Source organism: Antedon mediterranea, chromosome 5 (genome assembly GCF_964355755.1).
Source record: "Antedon mediterranea chromosome 5, ecAntMedi1.1, whole genome shotgun sequence".
Classification (NCBI taxonomy): Eukaryota; Metazoa; Echinodermata; class Crinoidea; order Comatulida; family Antedonidae; genus Antedon; species Antedon mediterranea.
Window position 1 is genome coordinate 8,901,716 of NC_092674.1, and position 21,084 is coordinate 8,922,799.

At 32.2% G+C, this 21,084-nt stretch overlaps 1 protein-coding gene across 2 annotated transcripts in view; it reads right to left on the reverse strand.

The window, feature by feature from the left end:
- The window catches only part of LOC140048663 (peripheral plasma membrane protein CASK-like), a 102,818-nt gene that overhangs the window by 13,647 nt on the left and 68,087 nt on the right, over positions 1–21,084 (reverse strand). For both annotated transcript variants that reach the window (XM_072093434.1, XM_072093433.1), the window contains exons 13-14: positions 16,417–16,503; positions 14,985–15,068 (exon numbers count right to left, since the gene is read on the reverse strand). In XM_072093434.1, coding sequence (XP_071949535.1) covers positions 14,985–15,068; positions 16,417–16,503 — 171 coding nt within the window. The remainder of the gene's footprint in view (positions 1–14,984; positions 15,069–16,416; positions 16,504–21,084) is intronic.

Here is a 21,084-nt window from a genome sequence, read left to right on the forward strand (position 1 = left end):
TAAACTTTAAGTATATCAGAAGACAACATAAAAATTAATATATACCGTAACTACGACAATGAGTGATTTACAGGTAGCTATTAACATTACAGTAAGGTTTAAAGTTACTAGTCTATTTCTTAATATAGTTTAGTTCCCACTTACGCAACACACTTGATGTAAGCACAACGCTTAATCAATCACAAGCGATGGTTTATTTACCTCCGCCAAGGAGATTTTGGGACCATTTTGGACCATGATCCCAATTCTGAACCACTTTTTAGTATACTTTTCAGACCTGCTAGTGTTAAAAGATAGGACAGAATTTTTCAAAAGCCGGCGAGCAGTCTTAAAGTAACAAGTAAACTGAAATTGCATTTTCTCGAGAACTACTTTATTTTTGTACAGGAGGCAAGAGTTATAATTGGTGATTTGTAATTTTAAAACATAATTTGATTTAATGTGCACCTTTTTTGATGCAAGTAGTTTAAAAAACCTATTTCTTTTCAAATTCACTCGTTTGATTTTCGCGTTGCTGTTCTATTGTTAGTCAACTATTGTTAATTGAAAGGCTTGTTACATAACCATTACACCAAACTCGCATACACATGCTTGTAGTGAAATTAGCCTAAATCACAAACAGCATTAAGACACACAAATATATATATTTTTTCCTGGAGAAATCTTATGTAGGAGAATTTTACAGTAGGCGGAGGTATGCACTCTCAGAGTGGCTTTCTAGTACCAACTGGTATTTGTCAGTGGTCAACTCGTTTGAGTTGCGTCTATGTCCTTTCATTGCGTTCCTAGTGGGAGCAAGTTTATAGTACCAATTTGCTAAATTTAATTCTTAACTTTACTACGCATTAAGAGCCTGCTAATATATGCTTTACTATCATTTTAGCGTCCAACTGAAATATATTCAATTTTTATAAATTCGTTTTGCACAAGTTTGGGAAACATAATGATCTGTTGCTACAAAGACCTCTTAGACGATTCACAAGGGTCTCCTTAGTTTAACAAATACATTACATTACATACCCTGGAGTCTTTTTAAGAGAACATGTAAACGGTTTACCGGTTCCGTTCACTTTAGAACATTATTTTGCATGTTTTTAAAATATGAGGATCGGTATGATGAATCCAAATATCTTAAGGGCATTTAGAATTCTAAAAAGCATCATATTTTAGCAAGAATTACTTAGGAATTGTGAAATTCTTTTCCAAATCTTTCACTAAATTTCTTCTTATTCTCCTACACTTTATTTTCCTTATCTTCATTCTTTTCAAATAACAATTGGAAAATTGGTGAGGTGGGAAAGACTGCCTCAGATGAGACTATAGTTTATAAGCACAAAAAAATTGTTTATCCATCCTGTAATTGGAAAGTTACTGGCTGTTGAATGCCATGAATTTTAAAAAGCAAAGTAAGTTATAAATTGATCACAAAAAACTAAAACCATACGTTATTAATATTGCACTGTTGCAGTAAAAAATACAGTTACTGGAGTAACTGCAGTAGAAAAATCTCAATGGAAACCTGTCACCAAATGAAATTACTTTAGAATACTGATAATTTTTACAATACCTTTTGAACAGCTGCTAAAGTAGAATTTATAAACCCAGGAACACTCAAAATGGTTCTTTCCATCAAAGTACCATCAATCCAGTCCGTATTCAATTGCCAATCAAACAAATTATGTAAACTCAACCTTAGATAAAGCTGGCTAACATTTCAACTCCTAACATCATGAACTGTACAGTACGTATTAACACTATTAGGCCTTTAGTCAACACAATTAGCTTGTGTCATATACAACTGAAAGTGTGTTCTGTTGCAGTGGCTATGGATCATAAAATACAAATTACACCTTCACCAAGAAAACAAGAGGGATTTAGATATGATTTACAACCATGATTATAGTTGGATACAGTGTGTATATTTATAGTAGATAATCGAAAATGCACCTCTCCTAGGAGATCATTAAAACGGGAGTTGCCAATGACAGAGAATGAAACTATACATTCCACAATGGCCTCAAGTGAATTTTTGCCGCCTTCTACCAAATTTTATGTTGCCTTGATGTGCAATTTTTATTTTTAAAATTCAATGTTCAAAACATGGAATATAGAAGACACACACCTATAATGATGAAAATACATTAAATTAACAGTTTGTTGAGGCATTTAATATGGCACACAATTTTTTCGGAGCTAGGAATTAAAAAAATGTATTGCCTAAATTTGATAATGATGTAAAAAAGATGATTCGGGTTGGTCTCTTCCACAAACATTTGTTTCAGTTATTTTTGACTGTGTGATATTTCTTTCAGTAGTATGTCAAATGTCAGAATCAGTTACCCCAGGGATGTCACCACGCTGGTCGGCGCTGGTCGGCCCCGACCAGCACTCAACATTTCCGACCAGGATTTACAGGCTGCCGACCACCACTATTATTTATTAATCATTACGATATTTCTTAGGCCTAGGCCTAACTAAAATTCGTACTAAAACATTTTACCTAGCACATCGTTAATAACAGACAAGCTAGCCTCATATAGATAAGACAAAAGACTACAGCAAATGTTCCCGTGGTTACGTACGTTACTTTATTTGTAACACAATACCAGGCCTACCCTGGCCTGGTATTCATTGTTACAGCTTGTGAGTCATGGCGAACAACGCGTGCTACACAGCACAGTGTACAAGTTTAAAGTTCACATAGCGACCATTCAAGCGTTTTATTTTGCACAGATTAAAAATACAAACAAGTACGCAGTAATTAAAAATGTATAACTACATAGACCCAAACAAAATCATTTTTAATTGCTGAATGTTTTGTCACCCTGCTTTAATTATATTATGTTACTAGTTTTACATTTTTGTACTCTACGAACTATTAAAAAAAATAAAAAAACATGCGCATGGTTCAGTGAGACCGGGCAAGTTCGTTCGTTTATGATCGCCGAGCATGGTACAATAATTACACGTCCCTGGGATAACTTCAGGTTGCTGAACTTCAGTTAACCAAAGATAGTGTAGTAGGACACTATCTTTGAGTTAACCCATAAACACGTGTCTCTGTTCTTGCCGGCCATGCACTCTACATGCTTGCCGCACAGTTGTGAAACAAAAAATCCGGAATTCGCGAATACGCTAAAAAACTCTCGCGCAAAAGAACACGAACATATATCGAGCAACAAGTAGTAAGGTCTAGGCTAATAATTTATGTACATTATTTGATTAGGGATTAGGCCTAAATAAAGAAGCGCCCGTTTTTGTGGAATTCAGATTTTGGGTTTTGGGGCATCTATCTAAGCCTTGGCTAGGCCTTAGTGGTCGTAGTGTCTACAAGGCTAGGCCTAAGCCTGACGCGATCTATTGCTATTCATTTCGTGAGCGTTTTTTTGTTTTCGCGAATAATAACGGCGACTCCCCGGTGGTACAAGGTTAGGCCTAGACCTGACGCAATTTGTTGTTATTTATTTTCATAATTCTCTATGTTTCGCTGAAATAACGACAAACCCCCGGGGGGGGGGGGGGGGGGGAGATACCCCGGGGTTACCCCCCCCCCCCCCCCACCCCCGCCGGGAAATTTGCCGACCGGCACTCCAAAAAGCTGGTGACATCCCTGTTACCCATACCAGGGTGGGTTTCAAAAGTAGTTTAAAACCGTCCCAGTATAATTACGATCATTGTTATACCACACGGAAAAATAATGTTAAAGAAACACACATAAAAACACAGCTTAAAGTGGAAATATAAACACCAATTTGGTCTCTGTTTAGGTTGATGCCCCATGTGTACATGGCGTAAACAAACTAACTCTCTCTCTTCCCTTCTTAGCATTTTTATTTTGTATATATTCACTTCAACTTTTTACAGAATCAATTATGCTTCTTTAGTGTACTAAAGATTTCTGACAGTGTGCATTCTAAAATGTTACAACTACCTTTTTATTATTCAGAATTTTAGATGGGAATTTTATGTTCTTGTTACTTCACATAAACATCAAAAACTGTCAAACATGCTGGCTAGTCACTAAAATTCCACCAAAAAAAAACACCATTAATGTTTTACAGTAATATTTTGTATATAGTTGTTATTCATTTCATGCAATTTTAATAGTAATTTAATTTTTCTTTTATTTTTATGAACAATTTACTAAATAAAAAATAAGTGTACTGCAGCTTGCCAACAATGTAATAAATCAAGCACTCGGAAATTGAGTGAAATAACTCTGGCAAAATGCAGAGTGACAGAGGACTCATATTGAAGATAAGGATATTAAGAGCCATTGTCTGTAAGAATCAAAGAAATATCAAAAAGAGTGGCAGACTCAAAAAAATGGATTTCTTTCAAATTTTGCACATGGCTATATATGTGTTGAGAGAAATCAGATATGAAGTATTTTTTATTTCACACGTATATTTCCATGGCAACGGCCAAATTTGTGTTTTTGACAAATTTTGTCCTTTTTTAAGGTTTTTTAAAATGGATATTGGTACTACTTTGATGAACGATATTTTTGTGTTGTTCATTTAATTATAAAAAATAATTAGTGTATGCATAATAACAATGCATTGTGTACCTGTTTTAAATTTTTTTATTTTTTTTTATTTCATACCTTGGGAGATACCATTTATTTAAAAAGGGGTGTTTTTCACGTTTTTTAAATTGTTCAATGCAACTAAACTTTACTTCACCATAACGCCCAAAGTGGTGTATTTTTTTAGCTGATTTATTACAAATAGGTAGTTCTAATGTTTAATAATTGATTTCTAAAATAAAATACTGGGGTAAATTTAAAATCTACAAGCAGTGTTGCGAGAAACATAGGCATTTTTATAAAAAAAAAAACATGGTATATTAGTAAAAACATTTTATTTTCTTTGATTATTTGATTTGAAACTCATTGGTCAGAAAAATTCTTAATGTTTTATATAGTTCTAGTTGTGTTGTGAGAAAAAAAAATTATTTTTAATTATAGATTCTGTAATTCCCAGTTTTAATGTCATTTTATAGGTTATATCCTCGGGAAATTTGAATAAATTATCAGATCGTTGTGAATTTTAATCTTTGCAACAGATTACTCCTCTCTTATTTTGAAGCTCCTCTTTCATTTGTTTACTTCTTTTATTTGCTAACCTAAGCAGATCCCACATGCCCATCCACCACCACTTTCGACTACCACCCCCCCCCCCCCCACCCCGACCAACTATAACCACAAAAAGATAAACTGCAAGTTTTTAGACCCTCGCCTTCAACCCCCTAACTATTTAAAAGTCCTGGATCCACCACTTTTCCCTCCCCAAAATAGAACCAATCAAAAGTCAATGATATACTCAGGTATGTTAATGCTACATAACAAATATTGAAGCCCTGATTTGAAATTTCATTTCATTTAAGGTCAGCATGTAAAATATCACACTTTATTATTAAATATTGGTTTTAAATTCTATATTTTTTTTACTGTGATGGTTGGATTCAGTATTAATTATTAATTAATAATTATCTGATAATTATTTAATTTCCCTTAGTTATGCATAGCAACAGTTACTATGGTAACTAAAAATGAGATATTCTTTAGATTTTGCATATTTATCTCATACAAATTTAAATTTGTAGATTATTAGCAGGCATGCCTTATTTGCATTTTCAAATTACCGTTTCACAAGGTCATATTCGTAAGCACTTTCTTCTGTGATTATTTTTATTCATGAAAACCCCATATTTTATTTACAGCGGCCACCTCCCTTAACGGACGCACTTTGAAAAGCCTGTTTGTTCTTCCTATCTAATTAGTGCATTTGGTGCTTACCGTTAGCAGCTGCGGGCACCTTTTTATACAAAAAATGAGATTTTTTGTAAGCGGCCAATCGAAAAATGCGATACTTATTGCATGGACCTATGAATTAGAGGTGCATGTATATTGTATTTCTTTATATATTAGCTTTATTTTGAAGAGGTTTTAAAAACATTACTGTGAAGAGATGAGAAAACTACACAGATTTTGACCGACCATTTTTCATATAATAAAAGTTTTTAAAATTTGTCTGAAAATGCTAAAAAATACTAAACCACCTGATTATAAATAATAATAGGCCTACAATTAGCTGGAAAATTGAGAGGCTCGTTTCGTTAAGAATATCGTATATAGCCATAATAAGTGATTTTGGCCCTTTATCGGCAGAACCTCCCGTAAGGGGTCACCGCCCGTAAGCGGCCACTTTTCCAGCTCCCGAGGGTGGCCACTTACGGGAGGTTCAACTGTATTTAAAAACACAATTATCCTTAGTTATGCATAGAAACAGGTTCTAAGATAACATAAATAATACATTTTGACATAACTCGACCCAACAAATGACCCTTTCACAAGGTCAGACATTTTCTGGGATTCAGTAGATAAGTAAATTTGGGAAAAGGTAGTAAAGCTATGTAATCAATTGTTTGTAGTCATGAAACCCCATATTAAAAATATTGTATTAGTTACGTATAACAGTTGCTACAATACACTATAGGTAAAATGTTGATGTCATTTGACCTCAATATGTAAACAATTTTTTTTTTCATGAAACTCCATATTTAATTTTTTTTTTTAATATCATTTGTTACGTAAACAGGTTTAAGATAACACTAAAGGTCATTTTTTTTACCCAAGACTTTCTTTCTGAGATTATTAGGATTCAGTATTTAAAGTAAATTTGGCAAAAAGTAGAAATGTAATTTGTAAAACTATGTAGAAAAAATGTTTTGTATTTATGAAAAACCCCTTATTTTTTTTGAAATTTTCGCATAGAAACAGTTACTAGGGTAAAATGTTGACCTCAAAATGAATGAATTTACAAGGTCAAGTTTGTCATTAATGGAATGCAGTAGAAGTAAAATTGAGAAAAATTACAAATGCAATCAATAATTCTTTGTATTTATAAAAACGCCATTTTTTACGTTTAAAAAAAAATTACTTTCCTTAGTTACACATAGAAATGGTTGCTAAGGTAACACTATAGGTAAAATAAGAAAATTTTTGAGAATTGTTATGAACTATCTTGTAAATTTTGATCAAACATTAATAGTTGTAGTAAAGTGTCCTGTTTTGCATTCTGACCCCTTTTGACCTCAAATGACCTATTTACAAGGTCAGATTTTTTGGGAGGTCTTTCTGTATCTCTTTACACAAAATAGATTTAAAAATTTATAAAAACCATTGACGCAATTATTTCCAAGTTTAACATTATTTTCCATCAATTACATATTTCAATGCAAAATACTGTTTTTCTGGCAATTAATTGAAATAAACCTGGCAACACATTCTCCTATTTTATCTAAAATATTCGTATGACTCTAGTAGCATTATGAGAAGCCACATATACATTTTATTATTGGATTAGCCATATTTAAATTGTGTTTCATGTGTTTTGTTTGTTGATATCATTGTTATATTTTTTGTATTTTTCGTATTTTCCTGGCAACACAAAACCTATGTACGAAATTTACCCCAGTATTTTTTTTGTGATTATTGTTGACAAACCTATTGACTATCAAATTAAAAAACCTCATTGATTTAAAAACACCACTTTGGAAGTTATAGGTACGTTTATGAGGTATACTTTTATAAAAAAATATTTTTTAAAAACACCCCTTTTTAAAATAATGGTATCAACCAAACTCCATTTTGTAATTTATTTTTTTTCTACATTAAATGGAACTCAATACATGTTGTTTACACTGCTATAAACAAAAACTGTATACTGTAAGTATTTTTGGTTAAAATAAGTATACAAGTTTGTACATTTTCACTATAGAAAATCTTTGAAAAATGGCAAAAACATCTAAATTTGGATAATTGACCGTTGTCATGGCAACGGAGGCTAAAAATTGAAATGAATGTTGTAGATATGCTTTTTATTGAAATGTCTATTCATGGTAAAAATTTGAGAGAAATCCATTTTTTTACATCTGCCACCAAATCTTTGATTTTTACAGACAATGGCTCTTAATATGCTTTTGTGACACCAACACCAAATGGCTCTTTTCTTTAAAATAAGCAATTCGTATTTTGCGTTTATGGTACATTATCTGAAATAAAAGAAATTATGGACAAACATACATACAAAGCAGAGATCGTAAGAGTATGGTATCAAACAGTAAGGATTGAACCCAGAATTAGGGTCATGTGTCATATCCACCCAAATACTGTAGAACATCGATAAGCAAAACTGTCAATTACACAATAATGCACCCAGTGTTAAATCCATATGTTTATACAGTATCTCTATCATAGTCGTCCACTCCATTAGGACCTAGAAAATTCAATTATCATTGATGATTCCATTTATCTGCAGGCTCCAGAAGCAATGATGGACGATGCCGTAGTGCTTCGGGCCGAACATGTGATCGATGTCCTTAAATCATGTGCGGACTTCTCGCACGTTTTATACTAATTCCTGACCCAAGTTCATTTATCCGGGAGCGCAATAAATTTAACTACTCGGTATCATCTTAACAGCTGAGAAAATAATTTAGCACTAAGTGTCTGCGATGATAAGTTTCTATTGTACACTGTAAATCTCTCATTCTGGTCATAATTAATTCTGAGCTGAGCTAAATGAGTGAATGAATCCATTAAGAGAGTATTTTGACTCAATTCACAAATGTACTACCAATTTTTTTTTTCTGTCAACCTAGATTCAAGAACATTGTAAACTTTTCTTTTTTTCATTTTCAACTTAAACTCTTTATTATTTTCTCTAAACACGATCCACTAATATTTTTATACCATTTTGACTTATGAATAATTGTCTTATTGGAGTGCTTAATTTTCAGAGGCTCTTCTTATGGATATGATAGGTGTAACCAACCTGTTTGTTTGACTAGCCTATTGGGCAGAAATGATAAGGATTGGCTAGTATAGTTGCTACTAGACGTTGCATATGGGCTAGTAGTAAACCTTGCAAACAACTTAAATTAAATTAAATTAAAATAATAATAAATGGCAAATAAACTAAATGAGTTAGGTTTGCAGTACATCATGTGTTTCCAAAAGAAAGTATGGTTGAGAATGAAGGTTGTCATTTTCAGTACTTTTTTTCATTTTTTTTTTTCCAGCATTCTTATTCAACATTCATATTAAAGTCATTTATCTTTGTAACCATAACAAATCCCATATTTTTATCTATCTACCATTCATATTCCAAATATACCTATATTAATTTGATTACCTCATGATTTCATCCACCAACACTGCTAATTTTATCCTAATGAAGAAATACATCTCTGCATCTCTTAGAACATACATCTAAATCATAATAAGATTAGGGATAATTTGAAAATTGCATTGTATCTGCCGGAGAATTGTACATTTGTACGTGGGCTGAAAAAACACAATTACCAAACGAAGTATTGATTGCGAAAGAACAAAAAACGTTTCAGGGTTGAACACGATATAAAACATTCCAGTCACATGTCGAAAAGCTAGAATGAGAGGCAACTTTTTTCGTTATTGTTAGTGATGGCCAGATCCTTTGCTTTTAAATTATTACTATGGATGTTAAAGTTGGTCCTGGTTAAATAAACTGAATGGAAAAGATTTAAAATAAAATTACCCTACAGTCCTATAGTACTTCTATGCAGCACAACTATACAAACAAGAATCTATAAAATGTATGAATTTTATGCCTTTTGGATGTATTTTATACTATTTTTATCTTCTTATTTTAGTGTTTTGTATAATTTTGTCTTGTTTTGCCCTGCATATGATTGGTCATCCAAGTTGTGAGCTGAGATCTTGGTTACATTATGTTTTTTTATTTGAATAAAGGATGATTTTTTTTTTTACTTGTTTGGGAAAAAATGATATTCAAAATCATTTTGATCGTAATGATTGCATTAATTTAAAATTACCAATAAGTTTAATGCGAAAAACATAAATAATTATGCACATGGAACGTCCACACGCTACTGAATTTGTGCCAAGAAATATTGAGTCTCTTTATATTTATAATTTAACTTTTTTTTTTGTGTAATTTTTAAGACCACATTATTTTCAAGGCTCATCCTGAGTTTGTATGTTTCCATTTCATCTTTTAATTGTCTTACATTTTTGCGCGTGTTTTTGATGAAATAAATAAAAAATATTTAATTTGATATTGTTTAAGGAATGAGTACTCTAAATTATGGGTACAATCTTATAATTAATTAAAAGATTCTATGTATGCAGTCAGGAATGAACAATAAATTTAATTAAATTACTTGTTTTATTCCATATTTATGACCGATTGTCACAGTTGGATAAACACCACAGAAAATATAATATTCCATTTCAATCATCACAAAATATAAAACACTCAAATAAGTGTCAGTCTCAATTCACTTCAATGTTTTATTTAAATGTGTAGACGCTACAAATGTCAGTCACGGTGGTTTTTAACTCGGACGATATTGTTGGGGTCATACCATTTTTTAAATATCAACAGTGTTACGACTTATTATAGAACCAAAAGAATATTATATATTTATTTTAAGTTAAAATATTTTATGTTTCAGCCATTTAATTTTGAATTTTTATATTACACCACATTAAAAAAAATTGTTAAATCCTTTTTGTATATCATAATTGGTTGCTGGTATAAATATCTAGGGAATATTATTAAATATGAATACCTTGTATAATATTTTTCTAGTTCCCCTTATCCATAATTTCCAAAAAAAAAAAAAAGGTTTTGGGTAAAAAACGAAGAAATAAAGTTTGTTGGTTATATTCTAAAGTTTCTTACTTTTTTTTTAACAATAAATTCATTTTTTTAACGAGCAAATAAATGCAATTAGTACGGTGGTAAACGCGCATAATTTAACCATTTTACATTACCCATTAAACTTATTATTAGTCATTGTAGACGATTATTCCTCAATCAAATTGTTCTTATTTCTGATTTGCTAGGGTAATATTATACAAATTTCTATACCTGAAACTACTAGTACTAGTAGTAATGTGTCACATTGCTATTTTCTAACAAAAAGGGTTTTAATTATACCGATTTGCTATTTGTTCAACTATTCTTATAGCATAACAACAATTAGGCAATTTCACATAACTTTCTGAGAAATATGCTAACTTAAAAAAAATTGCTTGGAATTAAAAATCCAACAAATTTATACAGAAACTAAAGTAGCAGACTTGGATTGCCTAAAGGTAAAAACCTTACCAGACTGAATTTTTCGGTATAGTCGTGGCCAATAGGTGGCAAAAGGTATGTAATTACCTGTAAGTTGTTAGTCTTTCTTGGCCTAAAAGCAGATAAGATCCGGCCTAGAAGATTGGATACTGCCAATTGCAGACTACAAGTTTGTCGATAACTATGAAACACCGCTCAACAAATTCTCTCACATAATTGACTGTAAATGAAAAGCACTGCTCACCTTGGAGAAAAGGTAAAAGGTCAAGATCTAGCGATGACCTTTACATCTGCCAGCACTCATCAAGATGTCATCGGTTGCCTAGGTAACAATGTGCTGATGAATCAACTTTAACCACATTAAATTTACTTACCATAACATAATATTAAATGAACAGATCTTCAATCTAAAACTAGGTGAACTTTACATACATTAAAGACAATGTTTAAAATGGAATAGTCCAAATATGCTCGTTTATAATTTATATTTAGTAGCTACATGTGATAGACCAGCCAGTCTCAACTGTGATTTAAGATGACTTGTATACGATATAGATAAAATATCATTACATTTATTGCAACATTTCAAACTTGATTTTAAACGATCAATATTGTATGAACAATAAATAAATTCAAGATACAAAAACGGTAGCATTAAATCAAATCTAGTAACGTTTGATTTGGTTCATGTCGACAATTAATATACAGTTTAGAATATCCATAAATGTATTAATACTATTAAATTTAATAAATCAATATTCTATGTATAGTAAATATAATTTGTATGGAACACTTACATACAAATGTATGTTAAAGTGCAACATATGAATTGATATATTGAGAATCATAATTTATTGTACAAGATATGACTTGCACTTTTTCATAGTGAACCATAACATAGTTCAGTCAACATTCTAATCATTTATCACCTTCTTCGGAGAACTCTTATAATTTTAAACTTCATTTAAAAATTAATTTCAATACTATAAATCAATCTAAAACACCTAATACCTACTAAACTTTATAAGATAACTTTTGAGTACAAACTTGTATACAAGGATTTTAATATTACTTAATGTTATAGAAAATAAGACATAATTATAGGATGGGAAAACTAGAGTCCAAAGATAAAAAAAAAAGACTAAACTGATATGGTCATCTAATATAAAGACACCCGCAAAAACTAGAGGAAGATAAACAAGAAAATAACTCGACAAAAACGATACAGATGACTTGAAAACAGCACTAACACTGGCCCACTTCAGACACACCTGGCCCATGACAAGAATAAATAAATTGCACAAAATACAAGACAATGAAGAGTATTGATAATATTAATAATTTTAATGGTTTTTTTTTCGCCCAACTCAAGATTATTCTTAGCCCTGTAGCTATTCAGACCTTGATTTAAAAAGAGCGCCATGGCGCTGACGCTCCTTGGCGCTCCTTGGCGCTCCTGAAAACGACCAAAGGAGCGCCTAAAATAGCGCTCCCCAACCTGTTACAGTGCGTCATAAAAATATATATAATGATAAGAATATTAACCCCGAATACAACACACAGTCTATATAATAGTCGCGCAAACGATCTTTGTTATGGCTACCCCCGATAGGCTATTCGCGCCTACGATCTTTGATGTTGCGAGAAAAATATCGTAAACAATTCATTCTAAATATAGTATCAGAACGTTCAATCGGTAGCTCAAAAAGACTGCCGTCAGAAGACCGTAATAATACAGACCTAGTTTTTTTGGTCACATGGCATGAAACGCGATACTCTCTGCTTTACCGCAACATCTCACATGTTTTTTTTTTTTAACTCAGTATGTGAGGGTGGCTGCCGACGATAAACAGTAATTAAGATCGTGTACCTGGATTTTGTGTCACATGACATGAAACATAATACTCTCTCTGATCTTTATAATAACTGCTCACATGTTTTCCCCTCCAAATTCTGGTCGGGCCTTTTCTTATACACATGTCGCCTTTATTTTAAATCTTATAGTAATTAATATGGAATATATATTTATTTTGCATATATTTTGTTGGTGTCCTAGCCTAGGTGTCGTTGTTTTTATAATTCGCTAACCCAAGGTAGGATTAAATAATTTATAGTGTAGGCCGCCGAAACTAGACTAGATAGATAGCCTCGACTCTCTCTCTCAGACTCTGCGTGAGCTGAGAGGTCCACTGACCCGATGTCGTCTCGTTGGCGGATTTCCGTCCAAATTAGGATAACCGATGCGTAGGCCTAGCTAGGGTGGCTACTATCTTTTGATAGGATTTTAATTAGCAAACAATACATTGTTTGTTTGCATTGTCCATGCTTCAAAAGGCGATGACAATGGTGTTTACTAACCCTACGAACCACCCTACGATCGACGCATAGATAATTATCATAACAATACATCGTAGACTACGTTCAGAGAACAATGACCTACGATGAATTTTACGTGCGAGAGTACCATTTCCGGCCATCTAGAGGTGTCATTTATCAAAATTCGGCTCGCCACAGGCCCAACCATGGTGGGCCTGTGCCTCGAATACTTAATCAAAATAATGGCTCTCCTCAACATATTTAGGAGAGCCATTAGGAGCTCTCCTCTTATATTTATAAATCAAGGTCTGAATTCATTTTTTTAAAACTAATAAATCGATCTTTTAAATGGAATTATATATTCAAAACTTTTAATGTGTATATTTCTATCCATGGCTACTGCAAGACAATTGATAAATTAATGATTCTAAAAAAAGAATACGAGACATTATTCATTATGTTTCAACTTGCATCTATTATTAATTACTAAACAAGATTTGAATTAAACTAATTTTGTTTAATCTTGTTGGATACAAACCACATTATTTTCATCCATAATTTAACTATCGACACAATCAGTAAAACACTAAAACTATTGGTAATTCAAGTATGTTTGATTTACAGTATAGTAAGACTGCATGATTTACAGTGTAGCCTGTAGAAGATAAATAGAGGGCGACATATAACACAACAATGTGATCAGAACATTGCATTTAAAAATCATTAGCAACAATCCATGGGGTTAGTAAACGTATGTCAAGAACTTGAAAGAGTAGTTGCATAGGCTTATAAATTTTATACAGTATATCCTTTGGTATAATCCCACTTCAGTCCCCTGCCCCTTGAACACAAAATTGGGCCGACTTTGGGGGTGGGACTATACCCGGGGAGAGTCTGGTTCATAAAAAATTATCTGAACTGGCTAGAGAGAGGCCAGACCAAATGTCAATACTGGGATATGCCTGTTTGTGAAATAATAGACATATAGACATAACGTAGGATGTGGGATTAGACTCGAAGTGGGATTATACCGGAGGATATATGGCAATAGTTAGCAATGAAAAATCACCTAGTACTGTCAGTAGGCCCTACTGTCAGTGTCAGTACTTTAAACTCACAGAGGACCTTTTTCGTAAAAAACTTAAATTGGTGATTATTCTTGTAACCTACTGTAACAGCAGGCATAGGTCAACTAAACTCAATTGGTCGACATCGGCAACAAAACGCAACTAAAGGCAACTTACAGGTGTGCAAAAAAAAGTATAGCATGTTTAAATGTTGACAAAAGTGATATTTATTTCTCTCTTTCAACTTTGAATTTAGTCACACATGCGGTATAAAGGGTCTTTTACGTCTGCTCCGCTCCAGCACTCCAGTTCAGGTTTGCGTCAGATTGTATGTTTTCACAGCGAGTCATGTGACTACATGCGATTGAGTAAAAATATTGAAGCACCTGTTACACAAATTAATACACAAAAATTTAAGCTAAAAATGTACTACAAGATAATCACTTACCCTAAAATGTGGATGAGAGAGTATTCTTTGAAGTTCATGCGCTTCTGTGTTGCTCTGCGGAAGCCTCTGTAGCAAATCGGCCAGCTAATAGCAAATAAAAAACAAGATTAACTTATAAACCTAAAAAGCCTTCTTAAATGTGGGTATATCAGCAATTTGCTACATTAAAACTTTGTAACAAGGGAAATAAATCTTCTTAAATTACTAACATTGACTTTAAGCGGCTATAATTCTTGTTTTATTTTATGAGGAAGAATTATATTCTGTGTCACATACAAAGTTAATTGCTGCATTCTAATTATCAAAGCAAGGTATAAGAACATCACAAATACCAAATAAATGCACACAGACATTGAAAATCATAACATATATTTCAACAAAATTTCTATCCTCTGACAATGCAGAGAAATATGATAGCGCCCTCTAGAATATTTTCTAGAATTTAGGAAAGGATGTTGCTGCTGAACTTTTATTTATGAATGTCAAGTCATTTAAAAAAAAGTATTTGCAGACTGAAATCTTAAAAGAAAAGGTTTCAATCAATTTTGGACTGGATACAAAATAATTAAGTCTTGTGCTTCATTTACAATTAATAATTGTGCTTAAAATTCTAGTAAGCTAGATTTAATTACTTTACTGTGTACCAAATACAATAGAATGAATGAAAGGATTATATATCCCCATGAATAGGTTTGGTCTACCACAACATTAAAACATAACATTTAATTCGTGTTTGTTTAATGGGAAAGTGGGTGGGGGGAGGTAGGGGGTGGGGTGGGGGGAGGTAGGGTGTGGGTGAGATGCCTCTTTATTTTTAATTCATATATTGTTAGATTAAGCCTTTTTTACTCAAAGCAACTGTTAAATGTTGTTTATGTATTTGTTCATGAATAAATTCAGGTTTAAAATCTGAGAGGGAGACATTCCTTCATGTAAAAACAATAGAGAGAATAAAATTGTATTGAATAGTTTAAATTTAAACAAACATCAGCATGCTTTTTGAAAGAAATAGACAATAATTATGATAGATAAAAATGTAATCTAAACTCAAGAGAACATTCCCTAAAGCTCTGTCTACACTATCAAACTTTATGTGCCCATATATGGACATGATGATGTCATATCACTACCATATTTAAGCATATTACTACCATATTTAGACACACACTTTTTTCCCCCAACTAGTTTGATAGTGTAGACAGAGAGCCTTATGCAAAAAAGCGATAGAATAAAGACCTTTTTGGAGAATTGAAGAAAATTTTACGAAATACTTTCCAATGGAATTAAAGCCTATGTAAGCAAGTTCATGAATGGGATGGACAATAATCGTGAAAGATAAAAGGTGTTGCTGCCATATAAACATCTTTAAAGTGAACACCCTTTTAATCCTAATATATACGTCCATAAAAAAAAACAACTCATTCTCACTTACCTCTCGTGTTCTCAAAGTCACATCGGACGGGATATTCTTTCGACTCGGTGGTTGATCTGTTGACTTTGTATTTATTTTATCATATAACTGTAAGATACAATGAGAAAAATTGTTTATAGCTTCTTTTTTCACATCGCCAAGAGTAGCCATTTTATAACACGTGTGTTTGGGTAAAGGGTAAAGCGACGACTAACAGTACTCTTGACTCATATAATGTGGAAGTTTGATTCATTGAAGGAAGAGAGCATTTCCCTCGAAAAACCGAGTCTGAATAAACCCTGTAGCAGACAGAATGTGACAGATAATTAGTAAGTGGGTTTATAGCATATAAAAATGGGTTATTGCAGATAAGGTGGGTTGTAAAGAATTTGGGTTATAGCATAGGCAAAAAACGAAGACATAATGATATACTACAGTACAGCAATACAAAGATAAAACTGGACAAATATGTATTTTTTTTATAGAAATTTTAAACAGTACATCCTTTTGCATCAATTAAAAATAATTGCATTGATTTCAAAGACAAAGAAGACAAAAAGAAAGTTCTTTAGGGCAAAGTGCAGAAATTCACATCACAATTTTTAAGCAAACTAAAGCCTTTGAATTTTATACAAAATGTATGCAAAAATTGACATTTTCTATTTATATTTTACATCATACGTTTTATTTAGTGTATTAACTTACCATATTTTCCTTGATAAAGATATAATCAATAACAAAACATTGTAGTCTAGTTTGGGCAGAGATAGGCCCTGTTTCTGCTGCCAACTAAATACCGTATATTATACGGTATTTTTTGAATACCGTATATATACGGTATATTTTTGGCAGCAGAAACTGCGCTCATAAAAAATATACCGTATTTTGTATACCGTATTTTCCCCACAAAATTTGTGGATAAAATACGGTATTTACAAATTTATACCGTATTTTTTGTACCCGTTTCTGCTGCCAATAAAAAAAACCGTATTTTTTTTTTTTACATGACAAAAGGTCAACATTTGTGTTTTTATTTTCTGTCTCTGTCAGCTGCTTTACACACGTGTATAGATATATTCGGAGAAAATGTAGAGCGAAGACGTCACAGTTTTACTAAATAAATGTGTGTGGGGAAGCTAAAATGTCTGGCCAACTAAAAGGTAATAAGGGACAACCACATTTATAAAGACATTTCTAAAAAAATAAAGCAGGAGTATGGAATAGACTTGTCTCCAAAGCAAGTAAACTCAAAGCTGAAGAGCCTGCGAAAGCAGTACAACATTGCAAAATACAATAACTCGGGGAGGGAACGAATTAATTGTCCCTATTACGATGTTTTCTGTACTCTCACAACATCTCTATCACAAGGGCTAGGCTGTTGAAAGTGAGACGTAAAACTTCCTTTATTGCGACTTTTAATTATCGATCAAATAAATGAATGGCAATTTGGGTAAAAAAGATGAAATTTAACATGACCACCCAAGAAGTATTGTTAGCAGAAACGGGGTAATAAAAAATACGGTATAAAAAATACCGTATTTTATACCGTATTTTTATACCGTATTTTGAGCAGTTGCAGCAGAAACAGGCCCATAGACATTTTTTTTTAATAGACAGAAGATTAAACTATGTGAATATATTCTTCAGGGTACAGAAATTTACACATGTTATTTCTATGTAGATTAATGATGTAAATGACTTTATAATTATACCCATTAGTCATTACATAAGAATATCTCTCATTACATAAGTGTTGGCTGTTAATTTCTCTTCATAAGGTCAAACAATTCACCCTATTTATAGATACTTATAAGGCGTTAAATCAATATACTAAAACTAAAACTTCCTCACGCTTATTAAACTCAATCACCGATCAATGAAACAAAATAGCCTTCACATTCTAATAAATAAAATGAAGTTGAATAGATGTAGGGTTAAGCACACACACTTATAAAATGCTTGAACTTAGATAACTTAATAAGCACCAATGATATTTTTCAAGAGAAATCACTAATTTGGAACAAAAAAAGTTTGAGAAGGTTTGAGTTTGTACCGTAATTATTATGAAATGTGTTTTTAGTTTGGTTTTTACGAAATAATTAAACTAAAGAATTAAGACTTCATTATGTGATTGGTGAAAAGAAAAATGAATTTAATAAAATTAGGAAAGACAACAAGTGTGGATAAAGTAAAGAGACAATGGAAGGCAATACCTAAAAGATATATTTATTGATTAATATTGTTTATTATAAATTAAAATATTTACTCGATAATTACTATTGATAGAAACTTATATTGATGAGGAACATAGACCTCCTTTATATAAATGTTAGAAAAAGAAAAAAGGAAAAAAATAAATAATTATTTAACTTGATTGCAACTCTAATGTGGTTCCATTACATCAGGTATATGCAGATATGGGTACTCTAGTCTTATCAAATTTTTCCGAATTAAAGTAAATGCACTGTAGGATACATATTTCCCCTACAATAACTGATAGTGTCAGAGTTGTATAATGTTTTTTTTTTTTAATTCCTTTTGAATGTTAATGAATGTAATATATTATTTATATTGGCCAAACCTTTTAGGCGTTAGAAACACAAAATGAAACTGTGTATATGATTTTTTAGGCTTCATCCACAATAGCCAGCAATTGTTTCAACATTTCAACCTGACATTGTACTATTGCAATTAGTTAAAATGTTCTACTTCTGTGACCCTATTTAACTACAGTTACAGAAGATTTTCAGTGACATGCGCTACATCAAATGCCAACCATATATACATACCATAAACAGCATACACAACAACTGTAAATAAGTAATCACTCTCCTACTTAGCCATACGACATCATTTACTAACAACTGTTTGATGATAATTTAATTTGGAAAGAAAGAATACATAGGGATTCTAATTTCAACCGACAAGGAACAGTGATAAAGGATAATATTTACATCTCACTGATTAACTTAAGTCTCGCGCATCTGGCGAGAAACTCACGCCACACACCTGAAATCTTGCAGTATTTCACCAATTCCAATGCCTGCTTGCGTACATTTCATACATCACATGTCATAAAATTAGACCAGTTTATACCACAAGTTCTGTTTGTCCGTATGAAATTTTGAAACAATATTTTTTAAATAAAATATAATTAATAGATAAAATTAACTGTTATTGCTTATCTATTAATATTATAATAAATAATAAAAACATCTCTAATGCTATATGATATGCTATCTATCGAAAATAAATCAAAACATCTGACGTATCCCATTGAGCAACAAGGAAAATGAAGCCTGGAGGTAAGCAGATGAGTAGAGGGTGGTCAAATGTCCGAGGACAGGTGCTTTACACAGGTAATTGAATAATTATGCTCATTAAAAATCTTGTTGATGGTCATCTGATGAAATAACGAGTTAAAACTTAAAGCGAATTTTTGGAATCAAGAAGATTGAATCGTCAGAAACCTGTCAAAAGGTGTCTGCTTTTTTAAAATTTGACAGGTCTGAAGTAGAACAACTTTGATATGATCCCTTATATAATTTTAAAAAGGAAATATGAAAATGAATGTGTTTTTGAAATTGAGAAAGTATACACTACTGTCATTAGGGAATGACATATCATAAGATGATCTTTCACATCGAAAACATCAAAATATTAGTTGCACTATACACAACGATGTTTACTGTTAAATATCTAAAGCCTGTTTTTCATTAGCGATTATATATTCGCGCTAAATGGAAAATCCTGAAATATAATGCTCATTTTTCCACGTCACATGGAAAACCGGCTTACAGAAACCAGCCACTATATTTTGACAAATCGATACAAAGGCAAGGAGACAACCAGATGGATTTCAAAGTTTGTTTGATGATGGTAATAGAAGGAGGCCATATGAAATGCTAGAAAGTAGTTCAGTTCTGAAAAGTATTCGTAAAGGTACATTGACCGCATGTTGGCAATAATAATTTTCAATGTATTGAAGCACTGTTTAAATAACATTTTTGATTGAGTGCAAACTTCTCACATAAATGACAAATTTGTAGGCATTCTAATCAATTAAATGCTGCAGGAGTTGGTAGTCAGGATTTTTACATTGGGGTCTTTTTCATCCCAAAAAAGGGTCACTATGAACAAGAGGAGCAAAGCAGGAAGGAGCATACTAAAATGGTACTATTGTTTTAATTTTATCAAATATGTTTTGATAGATTATGAATTGAAGTGAATTGTTTTTACGAAATAAGAATAAAGAACTAACTATCTGATTTAGTGCAAACTTCTTGCCTAAATGATAAACAGATTTGTAAACGTAGGTTTTTAAAAGTTGTGGACAAGTCAGTAGCCATAATAAGGGAAGGCTCTTTTTCCTCTAAAAGGTGGCACTAATGGACAGAGGAGGAAAGGGGATCAGGAAGCTACTGTGTGGCTACTATTATTTTAATTTTCATGAGATATAGGCCTATTTACTAGCACTTTTGCGAAGATCTCATAGTTTGAAAAGAGCACATTCGAATTCCATCTTTTGACTTGAATAACTTCATATTGTTTTTAGAGAAGAGATTTAAATCATAACACTATGTGAGCCTTTGACAGCCACCTGACTAGGAGTTGCTTGGAGCTTGTTTCCTCTCTCGCAACCACACCACTAGCTCCGGCCATGATTAGCTTGAATGGCTAATGGAGCCA